The sequence below is a fragment of the Gastrolobium bilobum genome, unplaced genomic scaffold (genome assembly GCF_033153095.1).
Source record: "Gastrolobium bilobum isolate Gb01-03AN ecotype WA unplaced genomic scaffold, APGP_CSIRO_Gbil_v1 utg2951, whole genome shotgun sequence".
NCBI lineage: Eukaryota > Viridiplantae > Streptophyta > Magnoliopsida > Fabales > Fabaceae > Gastrolobium > Gastrolobium bilobum.
Window position 1 is genome coordinate 1 of NW_026897587.1, and position 14241 is coordinate 14241.

At 38.6% G+C, this 14241-nt stretch overlaps 2 protein-coding genes across 2 annotated transcripts; both read right to left on the minus strand.

Moving 5' to 3' along the window:
* Positions 1-1206: 1206 nt before the first annotated feature.
* LOC133308370 (uncharacterized) lies at positions 1207-8067 on the minus strand. Its single transcript, XM_061508990.1, has 5 exons — positions 7803-8067; positions 7400-7682; positions 3603-3763; positions 2299-2432; positions 1207-2250 (listed from the first exon to the last, which is right to left on the minus strand). Exons 1-5 carry the CDS (start codon positions 8065-8067, stop codon positions 1207-1209), a joined length of 1887 nt encoding a protein of 628 aa, XP_061364974.1.
* A 1448-nt stretch (positions 8068-9515) lies between these two features.
* On the minus strand, positions 9516-11873 carry LOC133308371 (uncharacterized). Its single transcript, XM_061508991.1, has one exon. The coding sequence runs from the start codon at positions 11871-11873 to the stop codon at positions 9516-9518; it is 2358 nt and encodes a 785-aa protein (XP_061364975.1).
* Between the last annotated feature and the right edge of the window lie 2368 nt (positions 11874-14241).

Here is a 14241-nt window from a genome sequence, read left to right on the forward strand (position 1 = left end):
TAACAAATAAGGCCTAAATTTATCCAAGGCATAAACTACTGCTAACATTTCTTTCTCAGTTGTGGCATAATTAACTTGAGCTTCATTCAAGACTTTGCTAGCATAATAAATGACATGTAATAATTTTTCCTTACGCTGACCGAGGACAGCACCAGTTGCATAAGCACTGGCGTCACACATGAGCTCAAAAGGAAGGCTCCAATCAGGGGCTGTAAGCACAAGAGCTGTAGTAAGCTTCTCTTTTAACAAATTGAAAGCCTTCAGACATGCATCATCAAATATAAACTCTGAGTCCTTCACCAAGAGTTGGCTCAATGGTTTAGCAACCTTAGAGAAGTCCTTGATGAACCTCCTGTAAAAACCTGCATGTCCTAGGAAACTCCTAACAGCATTAACATTAACAGGAGGGGGAAGTTGCTCAATCAAAATCAATTTAGCTTTATCAACTTCAATCCCACTCATTGAGATTTTGTGCCCCAAAACAATACCCTCATTAACCATAAAATGGCACTTCTCCCAATTCAGAACAAGGTTAGTCTCTTGGCATCTTTGTAAAACTTTAGATAAATTATCTAAACAGGAATCAAAACAAGAACCAAAGACTGAGAAGTCATCCATAAATACCTCTAAATATTTCTCTACCATATCAGAAAAGATAGAGAGCATACACCTTTGGAAAGTGGCATGTGCATTACAGAGGTCGAATGGCATTCGTCTATAAGCAAAGACTCCAAATGGGCAAGTGAAAGCTGTCTTCTCCTGATCTTCAGGAGCTACAGGAATTTGATTGTAGCCTGAATACCCATCCAAGAAGCAATAATAATCATGGCCTGCCAGTCTTTCCAGCATTTGATCAATAAAGGGCAATGGAAAATGATCTTTCCTTGTGGCTGTGTTCAACCTTCTGTAGTCCACACACATTCTCCAACCTGTGATGGTTCTAGTTGGAATTAACTCATGCTTTGCATTTTTGACTACAGTCACACCACCCTTCTTCGGAACTGTCTGAACCGAACTTACCCAAGCAGCATCTGAAATAGGGTAAATCATACCTGCATCAAGAAGCTTCACAACTTCTTTTCTGACCACCTCCTTCATCATCGGGTTTAGCCTTCTTTGCGGTTGCCTTACAGGTTTGATGTCATCTTGCATGAGAATTTTGTGCGTGCAAACAGAGGGGCTTATTCCCTTCAAATCAGAAATAGACTACCCTATGGCAGTCTTATGAGTTTTTAGAACTTCAACCAGCTTCTTTTCTTGGTCAGAAGATAGTCCCTTATTGATGATTACAGGGTACGTCTCTTCATCTCCCAAGAATACATATTTCAAAGTATTAGGCAGAATTTTCAATTCAACCTTAGGTGCCCCAACCTCTATGTCATCAACTTTTTCTTTAAGCACCTCCACAGCAACTTCCTTTTTTTCAAAGGGCATATGTTCACAGGCTCTCAACTCATAATCAATCTCTTGAGGACGCACCTTCTTCTGTTGAACGATTTCTTGAAAAACATCAATTTGAAAACAATCACTATGCTCAGCGGGTCTTTTCATAGCCTCAGAAACATTATAAGTAATCTCCTCATAATTCATCCTCAACTTAATCATTCCTTGCTCAACATCTATTAGAGCACGGGCTGTAGCCAAAAAGGGCCTACCTAAGAGCAAAGGCTTCCCACTTCCTTCCTCCATATCCAACACCACAAAGTCAGCAGGAAAGATAAACTTGTCAACCTTGACAAGGACATCTTCTATAATCCCATTAGGTGTCCTCACGGATCTATCAACAAGTTGAAGAGAGACCGCTGTAGGCTTCAATTCTTCAATCCCCAAAGACTTATAAACAGAAAGAGGCATCAAATTGATACTAGCCCCTAGATCACAAAGAGCTCGACCAATGCAAATATCGCCAATAGCAATAGGGATATTAAAACTCCCCGAATCACTAAGCTTAGCCGGAATCTTCTGCTGAATAAAGGCACTACACTTCTCAGTAAGTGTCACTGTCTGGCATTCCTGTAGCTTATGCTTCCTTGACAAAAGATCCTTCATGAATTTTGAATAACCAGGCATACTTGCTAAAGCTTCTGCAAAAGGGATGTTTATGTGCAGCTTCTTGAAGATGTCTAAAAACCTGCCATACTGTTTGTTATAAGCCTCTTTCTTGAACCTCTCTGGGTATGGTGCTTTAGACCGCACATATTCAGGACTCAGCTCATGCTCTTTCTCAACCACAACAGGTCGCTCTGCAACCTTTTCTTTTTCAGTAACAATTTCTTTGTTTTTTTCTTTCACAATTACCTCAACCTCTGGCTCAACTGCTCCATCATGCTTCTCGTCCTCTTCCGCATAATCTAGAATTGGAGTTTTAAGAGGCGCTACCACTTTGCCACTTCTAGTAATAATAGCCATGCAGTCTTCCTTTGGATTGATAACTGTATTACTTGGAAAAGTACCTGGAATTCTTTCTGAAACTTGCTTTGCCAATTGCCCTATCTGATTCTCCAGGTTCTTAATGGAAGCATTTGTATTTTTGTTGTTGGCTCTAGTCTCCTCCATAAAGGTATTAGTGGTCTGAGCCATCTCATTAGAAGTCTTGGCCATTTGTGCAAAGGCTTTTTCCCACTCAGCAAGCTCTCGTTGTTGACTCTGTGAAGGCTGATTATAAGTATTAGATTTGAAATCCATGCCAACTCCCTGAGCTCTCCGCTGAAAATTGTTACCACCACCAGAAAAATTCTGATTTCTCTGAAGATTTGGCTGCTGAGGGCGCTGGTCATACCATATACCATTCACCTGCATTTGTTGAGGTGAATCAGAAGAAGCAAGAGATGGACATTCATTAGAAGCATGACTGTCCGTACAGTAGTCACAGACAAAAGCAACAGACTGAGCTTGAACTCCCGCGATCTGCATCTTGTCAAGCCTGGAAGTCAAACTAGCCATTTGTTGAGCTAGCAATTTATTTTCAGCCAGAACTGACTCATTACCTTCTAGATGAAGGCTACCTTTCTTAGACTTTGAAGATACCCCTTGATTTTCATTCCTGGCCATCCTCTCTATCAGCTCCAGAGTTTCATTCGCCCTCATGGTTTTAATAGTACCACCAGCTGCACCATTCAAAACCATTCTATCTTCAGGTGTGATGCCATTGAAAAATATTCTGACTTGATTACCAGCAGTCAAATTATAATGAGGGCACCTCCTCATCAAGTCCTTGAACCTGTTCCAGGCTGCACACAATGTTTCACCCTCAGTTTGAGTGAAGTTGGTGATATCATTCACCATTTGATTGTATCTCTCCATGGAAAAGAATTCTGCAAAGAACTTTGTAGACAAATCCTCCCATGTAGCAATGCTCCGTGCAGGCTGCCTCTCCAGCCAGCTAAGTGCTTCTCCCTTTACAGCAAAAGGGAATAATCTCAACCGGATAGCATCATCAGACACCCGAGGGTGCTTGGTTGAGTCACATATCATTAAGAACCGGTCTATGAACCTGTGAGGATCCTCATGCTCATCTCCTCCAAATTGAACTCTCTCCACCAACTGAATTATGGAAGACTTCAACTCCCAATTATTGTCAGCAATATTCGGTTGGACAATACTTGAATTAGGCCTGTTGAAGGCTGGAGTGAGGATGGTATCCATAAGTGGATTTTCACCTTCATTATTCGCTGCCATGGTTGGGATTTCAGGTGCTTCTTCAGATTGAGCACTTGGCACTTTTGATTTCTTCTGAGCAAGTCTCCTGTTTCGCCTTTCAAACCTTGTAATTTCAGGATCAAATAACAATTCTGTAGGATCAACCTTGCCTCGCATAAAACTTCAAGAGAAGATTAGTAGCAATGTTCAAAACAATTTAAAACAAGAACAGAAGAAAATAAAATAAAATAATCACAAAAAGAAAGAAAAATCTTGAAATTCAAGATTATAAGATATAAGAAATCACAATCCCCGGCAACGGCGCCAAAAACTTGATACAGTCCGGCAAGTGTACCGATCGTTCAAGTAATAAAGTGATAAGTAAGTTATCGTCTCCACAGGGATTGTGAGCGAATATCTTATAAACGTCCTTTCAAGATATAAAACCCAAGTGATTTGAAGAACAATAGAAATTAAAGACAAAGACGTATTTTTGGATTTTAAAAATAAGAGAATGATGCAAAATGATTTGGATAAAAATATGAGAGATATTGCAGGTAAGTACACTCGCCCTATGATCCCCTCTTTTCACTACGGATTGATTCACATTGCTCAATTAAAATAAACAATCAAACAATTTATCATCCAAACAATTATTAGCTAAACCCCAATTCCTTGCAAATTTAGCCCTTTAATCACAATTAAAACCCCAATTCCTTGCAATGTTTCAATTGAGATCAAGCATTACACATATAAATTAAACGTTTGTAATCAAGAATGCGTCTATTCCTAGCACGCATGATAATTATTATCCTACCCCCTTTCTGGACCAAAACCCCAATATTCCTATCTAGGGTTCTAACCCTCAGATTATCATTCACTATTAAACTGATCAGATTTAATATAAACGATAAGCAATACGCACAGAGTAGACATAAATCAATTAAATTAAAGAGCGAAAAGTAAACCAATCCATAACTAAACAAAAGGTTCACATAGGGTTTGTGACCTTACCCACAATGAAGGAAACTAGCCAGACTTGGTCATAGCTAAAACTAATCCAATATTCAAAAGCATAAAATTACAGAGAAAAGAGAAGAAGAAGAACTGTAGAAGAATCCTCCTGAGCTCTGCCGTCGGTCTCCTTCTGAAGAAATAAGTCGGAATCCTCTTCATTCTGTCAAAAGGATCCTATTTATAGGACTCTTTTTCTTCTCCCAAAAATACCCTCATAGCATCACGGTACAATTTCCCGCAACCCGGCGCCAGTTGGCGCCGGGTGGGCGCACGTTTGCGCCAACTTGCTGCCTCGAATACGAAAGTCGGAACTAATTGCACGTGAATCGGCGCCAGTTGGCGCCACCCTTGGTCTTTTGGGCGCCACTTGGCGCCATTCTCCCTTGACTTTGTAATTTTGGGCGCCAGTTTGCTTCATGTTTGGCGCAAGGTGGCATGGCGGCGCTAGTTTGCGCCATTCTGGCGCCAACTAGCGCCAATTCTCTGGCATTTGGCGTGTAGCACGGCGCAACTTGGCGTGGGATTTCTTCACTTTGGCGTCAACTTGCGCCAACTCTCTGGAGATTGTACTGATAATAATTTGATGAGTCGCATCATTTAACTTTTTATATTTTTCAGTTCTATTTCCTGTAAAAATACAATCAATACGTGAGAAATATTATTGACAAGAAAGAATCAATATAATTAGCAAATATGTAATTAAATTGCTCTTTTGTGACTCAATTCTTATCAAATTTAATATGGAAAAACCACACTTGCCAGAGGCACATCAATTGTGATTGCTAAACTAAAAAGGTTAAAATCAGATCTAAAATTGTGGATTGTGTTTTTATTGGATACACTCTCAACAGTATTGCATATAAGTTCCTTGTTCATAAACTTAAGGTCTCGAAAATTAGAGGTGGCAATATGGGTTGAACCCGACGGGTCAACCCGCCAAAACAGGGCGGGTTGGGCTACACATTTCAATCAATTTTGCCACCTTTATCGAAAATCCATGTTAATACGATTATATAATCAAGGGAAGCCACATTCTTTAAAAACATCTTTTTGTATAACATGGTATGTGGAGGAAACTAGGGATGTGCAAAATAACCAAAAAAATTGAACCGAATCGTGAACCGAACTGAACTGCACTTAAAATAACCTGTTTTTAAGAACCTGTTCATGAACCAAACTTGTTTTTAAAGAATCGGTTCATGAACCAAACTGATTTTTAAAACCAATTCAAGAACTGAATCATTTTTGAACCGAACCGAACCATTTTTGAACCAAATTGAATTGATTTTTATTACTTTATTTCTCTAATTTTTTATTTATTTTTTCAGAAATAAGGTCGACCCGAACCGGTTTCGAACAGAACCGAATCGTTTTCAACAGAACTAAACCATTTTTGAACCGAACCATTTAAAGCAATTCAGTTCGATTTTTCAAAAAATTCGGTTCAATTCGACCAACGCACACCCCTAAGGGAAACAATAATGATGCATTATCCACCTTCAAGTCCAATGAGCTCTCGTATAAGAGGGTGTGTTAGAGAAATATGATATAAAATATAAAATCATTAATATTTTGATTTTAATGCTACTCGATAAATTGTTGGAAATATATTATGATTCCATGATTTGTTTTTATTTTTAAAAAGTAAATATTTGGAAGATTTTATATTATTATTTGGATGATTTAGAAAATATGAACTTTTAGAATTATTTATGTTGTCATTTTTTAATTGCTTATATAATATTTGACTTGATTTTGATGGAATTGAGAAACAATATTGTAGGATATTATTGATTTTTCAATTATTTGTAATGTTATGGTTGGATACTTGAGAAGCATTTGACTATTGGTGAATTGATTTATCAAATTGTGAGATCCTTTTGATTGGATTTTCCTTAAGGAATGTATATATATTATATTTTATGTTTTTAAAATTTGTTTTGAGGAATGACTTCTACTAAACACTACAAGCTAACTGGAGTAGATGTTAGCCTTGATGTACCATAATTTATTTTTATATGGGAAACCTATAATTTAATTGTTGCAAGTGGGGAGCTTGACATTGTTGTGATTATAATTTTAGGTGAGGAGCTTGATTTTGTGATCACACTATATTTTATATGTTATCATGTTTCGCTTATTATAATTTCTATTATTTACTCATTAAGTTGGATTACAACTCACCTTGATTGTAAGTATATAATTTTACAGGTATAGTTATAAAATTAACTTCTAATTTCACTCTTCCCGTTTGATGTGGGAGTGTGCTAAGTTATCGGTTGTGAGCTCAACATATCATTCCATATGAGCAATATTTATACTTTAATTTATTTAGAAGACTTATAAGTTTATATTCTAAAGTTGGTCTGTTATTTCCACAAGTAGAGTGATAGGATAGCGGATCCTATTTGGATATCTCAGGCAAAATCAAAAGAACAATGGAAAACAAGAGAGGAAAGAAATTCGAGAATCTGTATATTTCAATTGAATACCTCAGAATAACATGCAAGTCCCTTTCTATAGGACACGCATCTTGCTAACCGTGTAACTGCCTTGTACAATTGCCACATAAGCAACAGACTACTAAAGGTTCATATTACACATTGCTAAGGACTCATACAATACACTTGCTAACTATAATAGACTATTCAATAACATTGGGCCATCTTGGGCTGATTGCACAATGTAATCCTTAGCCCAAGATGGTGCTCCAGCTCTTCTTTTTAATTTGGGCCCTTCACACGTATCATTGGCCCCTGCTGCAATAAGAACCTTGTCCTCAAGGTTCAGCTGAGGTAATGGAAATTCTGGATAAAACATGAGAAGATCATCTTCATACTCCCATGTAGCATCTTCAGGAAGTGAGCTGGTCCATTGAATAAGCCACTGTCTGTGTTGCTCTGGTCCTACTGGAATAACTCGGGACATAACAGCAGCCAATGGGACCTGGACTGGTTGGTTCTCCTTGGTAAGTTCAGGTAATGGGACGGCAGTAGTGGAACTATCCCCTTTAAACGGTTTGAGCACTGAGATGTGGAAAGAAGAGTGGATGCGACAACTGTCAGGTAGCCCAACTTGGTAAGCTACAGGACTTAGCACTCGAACAATAGGATAGGGGCCAAAATATCACTTGGAAAGTTTCTGACACTGTCTCTTAGCTAGAGTGATTTGCCTATAAGGCTGCAACTTCACCAACACCAAATCACCTACTGATAAAATAACATCCTTCCTGTGCTTATCAGATTGTACTTTCATTCTATTTTGAGCACCCTGCAGCTGATGCTTAAGGTACCTCAGCAAGTCATCCCTATGACTTAAAGTGGCATCAACAGCCTCCACACGCACTGACCCTTTACTGTAGGATGGAATCATAGATGGAACTTTTCCATATAAGGCTTGAAAAGGGGTCATTCCAATTGAAGAATGGACAACTGTGTTATAATGGTACTCAGCCCATCCCAGTTACAATGCCCATTTATGATTTTCCTCATGACAAAATGCTCTAAGGTACTGCTCCAAGTAACGGTTGGTGACCTCCGATTGTCCATCTGTTTGGGGATGGTAGGAAGTGCTAGTCCTCAACTTAGTACCACTGTTCTTGAACAGCTGAGTCCAAAAATGGCTCAAAAAGATTGAATCTCTGTCAGAGACTATGGTATTAGGGAAACCATGCAATTTGATCACCATATCACAAAACAATGAAGCTACTTTGGTAGCAGTGTAAGGAGTAGCCAAAGCACCGAAATGCGCAAACTTTGTTAAACGGTCTACTACCACTAGTATTACATTGAATCCTTTAGACCAAGGTAAACCAGTGATGAAGTCCATAGTCAAGTCTTCAAAGACTCCATCAGGAACAGGTAAGGGTTGGAGCAGCCCCAAAGGAGGGGAAGTGGTATTTTTGATCATTTGACAAGTAGAACACTTAGCAACAAAGTCCTGAACATATTTCCTCATAGTCTTCCAATAAAAGGAAGCAGACAGCCGGAGGAATGTTCGAGTAATTCCAGCATGACCTCCTGTCAAAGTGGAATGTGCTTCCTATAGGATAAGATTTTTCAAAGCAGAAGTTACACTAAGCAAATAACGATTTTTATGGTACAAGATACCATTCCTATCAGTTATATCAGCATTGGTCAACTCATTATTCTGCAGTTTCACTCGAATATCCTTCAACGCAGGATCAGAGTCATTTTCAGCTCTAATCTGATCGATTAAAGGAAATGTGACTTCAGTCAGCAGGGTGAAATTCATACCCGCAGGTTCCTCTTCAAAGCATCTAGATAAGGAATCAGCCACTACATTAGTTGTGCCTGGCTTATACTCAATGGTGAAATCATATCCCATAAGTTTGTAGGCATATTTCTGTTGTTCATTAGTTTGCACAGTTTGTGTGAGCAACTCCTTCAAGCTTCTGTGTTCTGTGCGAATTATAAACTTAGAACCTAGCAGATAGTGTCTCCACTTCTTAACAGCTTCGGTCAAAGCATACAGCTCCCTGACATATGTGGAAGCAACCTGCATCCTTGGCCCAAGTTTTTTTGCTGAAAAAGGCTATAGGATGATTCTGTTGTTTCAGAACAGCTCCTATTCCTATAGCTGAAGCATCGGTCTCAACAATAAAAGGAGAGGAAAAATCAGGAAGAATCAAGATTGGAGTCTCTGTCATTGCCTTTTTGAGAACTTCAAAAGCCGCAGCAGCCTCTTCTGACCAGAAAAATGCATCCTTCTTCATCATGTCTGTGAGAGGAGAGGCAATAGAAGCATAATGCCTAATAAACCTTCGATAGTAACCTGTGAGACCAATAAATCCCCTCAATTGTTTGATGGTTTTTGGTAGGGGCCAATTTTGCATTGCCTCAATTTTTTTTTGGGTCAGCCTTCACACCAGAACCCGAAACCAAGTGGCCTAAATACTCCACTTCGTTCAATGCAAAGGAGCACTTGCTGACTTTAACCATGAAGAGATTTTCCTGCAAACAACTTAAAGTTAAGACAAGGTGATTATAATGATCCCCCATTGATCCACTATATATAAGGATATCATCAAAGAAAACAACGATGAACTTGCGGAGATAAGGTTTAAACATATGATTCATGGCTGCCTGGAAGGTGGAGGGTGCATTGGTTAAACCAAATGGCATTACCAAGAACTCATAATGCCCCTCATGAGTTCTAAATGCGGTTTTGGATGTATCCTCAGGAACTAGTAAAATCTGATGATAGCCACTCCTCAAATCAAGCTTGGTAAACACCCTTGCTCCTTGAAGTTCATCCAATAACTCATCTATGGTAGGGATGGGGAAACGGTCCTTGATTGTAATATTGTTCAAAGCCCTATAGTCAATGCACATTCGCCAAGAATTATCATGTTTTTTAACTAGCAAGACAGGAGAAGAAAAGGGACTTCTACTTTCCCTAATGAAGCCAGAAGCCAATAAGTCTGAAACTTGCTTTTTAATTTCCTCCTTTTGATGGTGAGCATATCGATATGGCCTCACATTGACTGGTTGAGCTCCTGCAACTAAATGTATTGCATGATCACAATTCCTCGAAGGTGGCAGCCCTTGAGGTAATTGAAAAACTGATTGAAACTGTAACAAAATCTCCCACACAGCAACAGGAATTTTATCCTTCAAGGCCAACAATTCAGGTACAATACCAGGAACCAACTGCATCACTTCACCTGTGAATGTTAAACATTGTGGAACAACAGTTTTCTCCTTTCGACCAATGAAGTCTCCATGCAAAATCACCCTTTTGTCATGATACACAAACTCCATAGACAACTCAGAATAGTCATGAATGACCCTGCCCAAATTACTCAGCCAAGAAATACCCAGAATCACCTCAAATCCAGACAAATTGATAACCCACAGATCAACACAGAAACTATAACCTTGGATCACCAATGGCACATTCAAACATTTCCTATCACACACTAGGAACTCCCCATTACCCATAAAAACACGCATTCTAGGAACTTTTATAGTAGACAAACCTGCAGCATCCACTAGTTGTTTCTGGATAAAATTGTGAGAACTTCCAGAGTCGATAAGAATGGCAATGAACTGACCTTTGAATGTAACCCGAAACTGAAGGGCTCGAGGATTCATTTCCCCTTTTAAAGAATGTAAGGCAGCTTCATGACTATCTTCGTGTGCTACCTCAGGTTGCCACACAATCTGTTCCTCAGGTTCCTCTAATTGGTCATCAACGTCACCCACCAACAAGAAAAGTTTGGCAGGACACTTATGGCGAGAATTCCACTTCTCACCACAAGTGTAGCACAATCCTAACTCCCTCCTTTTGCGTAAATCTTCAGTACTCAATTTCTTAAAAGGAACATTAGATGGTAGAGCAGGTAAGGCAGGTTTGTCACTCGGTAATATGGCAGTCAGTGGTTTGGGTTGCTCCACTGTATAAGAGCTCTTAACAAAACTCTTCTTACTGCCTGCAGATGTAAAAGAAGATCTTAACTCCACGAAATGAGCATCATAAGTAAGTGATAGCTGCATTGCCTGGTGAAGAGTGGTGGGGGAATGGAGCTGAATAGCTCTTCGTAAATCTGGAAGTAAACCAGATACGAAGAAGCTCATTAAAATTTCGTCAGAAAAATCAGCGACCTGATTGATCAATGCCTCAAAATTTTTAATATAATCATTCAAGCTTCCTTCCTGTGTGAGCTTCGAAAGAACGCCCCTCAAATCGGTATATGCCGTGCCACCAAATCGCTGTCGAATTGCCAGTTTTAATTGCTCCCAGGATTGAACAGAACCACCATTGAATAACCACTGAAACCAAGGACCTGCTAGACCTTCCATGCGCATTCCCGCCAATTTCACCTTCATCGAATCAGGAACTTGTTGCAGACCAAAATAAAGCTCCGTGCGGAAGATCCAACTATTCGGATCTGTTCCGTTGAAGAGTGGCAACTCCATTCGAATAGACTTCATAAACGAACGGGGATCGTCAGTACCAAATCGCGGATGTGATGTTCCGCCCAAATCGTGCACAGAAACAGAAGGAGCACGATGTGCATGAGCCGTGGATCCAACCACCGCTGCATGTATTTCTTGCATTTGCACAGAGAGACTGAGAAATTGATTCTGGTGTTCGTTGAAACGTTGTTCAACCCTAGCTTGCATGTCCTCCAAACTACGATCGATACGAGTCTGGAACGCAGTAAATTCATCCGCCAGATCCTGAACACGCATAATGAAATCTTATTGAATTCCAAAGAGACGAAAGCACCAATGATAGGATAGCGGATCCTATTTGGATATCTCAGGCAAAATCAAAAGAACAATGGAAAACAAGAGAGGAAAGAAATTCGAGAATCTGTATATTTCAATTGAATACCTCAGAATAACATGCAAGTCCCTTTCTATAGGACACGCATCTTGCTAACCGTGTAACTGCCTTGTACAATTGCCACATAAGCAACAGACTACTAAAGGTTCATATTACACATTGCTAAGGACTCATACAATACACTTGCTAACTATAATAGACTATTCAGTAACATTGGGCCATCTTGGGCTGATTACACAATGTAATCCTTAGCCCAAGATGGTGCTCCAGCTCTTCTTTTTAATTTGGGCCCTTCACACGTATCATAGAGATATTATAAATTTGAGAAATTTAGTTGTAAGTGGAAAAATTAGGTTTGTCGGACTAATCAATGATAATATTAAGCTTAGTTTGTGTGCTTGTCAAGAACCTAAAATCCAGACATGACACAACATACCAATCTTATTAAAATCGGACTAGTTATTGACCCAACCGAGGTATTGAGTCACCGGGCCAATGGTTGAACCACATGAATAACCTAATGTAGTTTATTCACCAGTTGAACCGCATGAACCAGATATATATATATAAATTTATATTTTATACTTAATTATATGATGAATATTTTAAATGGTGCCACCTAAACAATAACCTAATATAGTTTAGAGGTATTTGCTATTTTGTATATCCCCAATGCAAGGGGTTTGAACCCCATTAGATATAATTTTTGAAATAATTCTCTTAACTTAATAGTTATATAATAAATATATTAAATGGTGCATTTTATTTAATCCCACCTGCTGCAAAAAATATATTGTAATTAATTCTGTATCGGTTGAACCGTGGTTTATCACCGGGTCACTGATTGGGTTAATACCGGATCAAATGCTTAAGCGGTCCAATGCTACAATCGAATCAGTTGATAGGCCAATTTTCGGGCCAGCCGATCAGACTGGTGCGTCGGTCCGATTTTAATAACACTGCAACATACCCTTTCACAAGTAATGTTAGGTCATCCATAGAAAAACATATATTTTTATGTCACATGTAACATAACGTTACCTTGGTTAGACCAGTCATTTCAAATGTAAACTGCCATCTCTGACGAGTCAGAGAAAGTTCAAAGAAAGTTTATCAGGGTGACTCAAGTAGCCAAAAAGGAGCACATATGCGAACCAAGGAACCAAAGTGGGCTGAGGTTGATTAACCTGCGTCGATATAATGAGGCTTTCCTCCAGAAAATTGCGTGAAAGATTATATCAGTCCAAGCGACCTTTGGGTGCAAGTTCTTGCAGTCGAATTCTTTGAATCGAGGTCGTTTATAGTTTTTTAAAAACAACAGACGTTCTCGTAAACGATCTCATCCATTTAAATAATTTAATTTTATAATTAATTATATATATTTAAATAAATGTAAACCGTCCTAATACAAATTGCACGAGGCATACAATTTATGGTTTAATAGGCGCCACTTCGCTTAACTTGGGCTTGTTTAAATCATCATTGCAGCATCAACTTCTTGAGCAGAGACAATGTGCATATTAAGCCAACATTGAGATTCAGTTGAATTCAACATTTGATAGTTTCATAGTTTACCAATATTCAACAGGTTATGTTGTGTGCACCAAAAATAAATTAAAAATGAGTCAAACTGTGAGAGTGTATATCTATTTTACTTGAAAATGTATAATCATATACATGATTCAATGTAATACTTAGAGTATATATATGTATCATATACGCGCTATCCATTTGTCTATTATATGGAATCTATAAAACAACACAAAAAAGATTCAGAATTAAATTAACTGTGGATAGCCGAAAGGGTAATGTCAAAGGGACGATGGTACCATACCACAACACGCTTTTACTAAGTCGAATATTGCAAACCCGCACCTTGGGGTTTCCAATTAGTCCTGGCCCATCTCTTTTGAACTTTTATATTGAAGCCCACAAATACAGGATACTTTTATATAAGTACCCTTAACAAGGAAATTTCATATGTAATTGATTTGGAACAAGTACGTATGGAGTCTTCTAAAACCCCTTTTAACTTTAATAAATTCCCTTCACAATGTACAATCAATTGAGAATGTTATACTTTTACCTTTAAAGGGTGGATTTTGGCTAGCAAAACTGGGAAATGACGAGCTTTGAAGAATAGTGTGAGCTATTGATTATGAACCTTTGATCCAACAAATCTAGATATCCAAAATTTGAGAGGATACGAAGCTTACTTATGTGAATGGGTCGAATTAAATTGAATTTTTTGAAGAACTGAACAAAATTAGT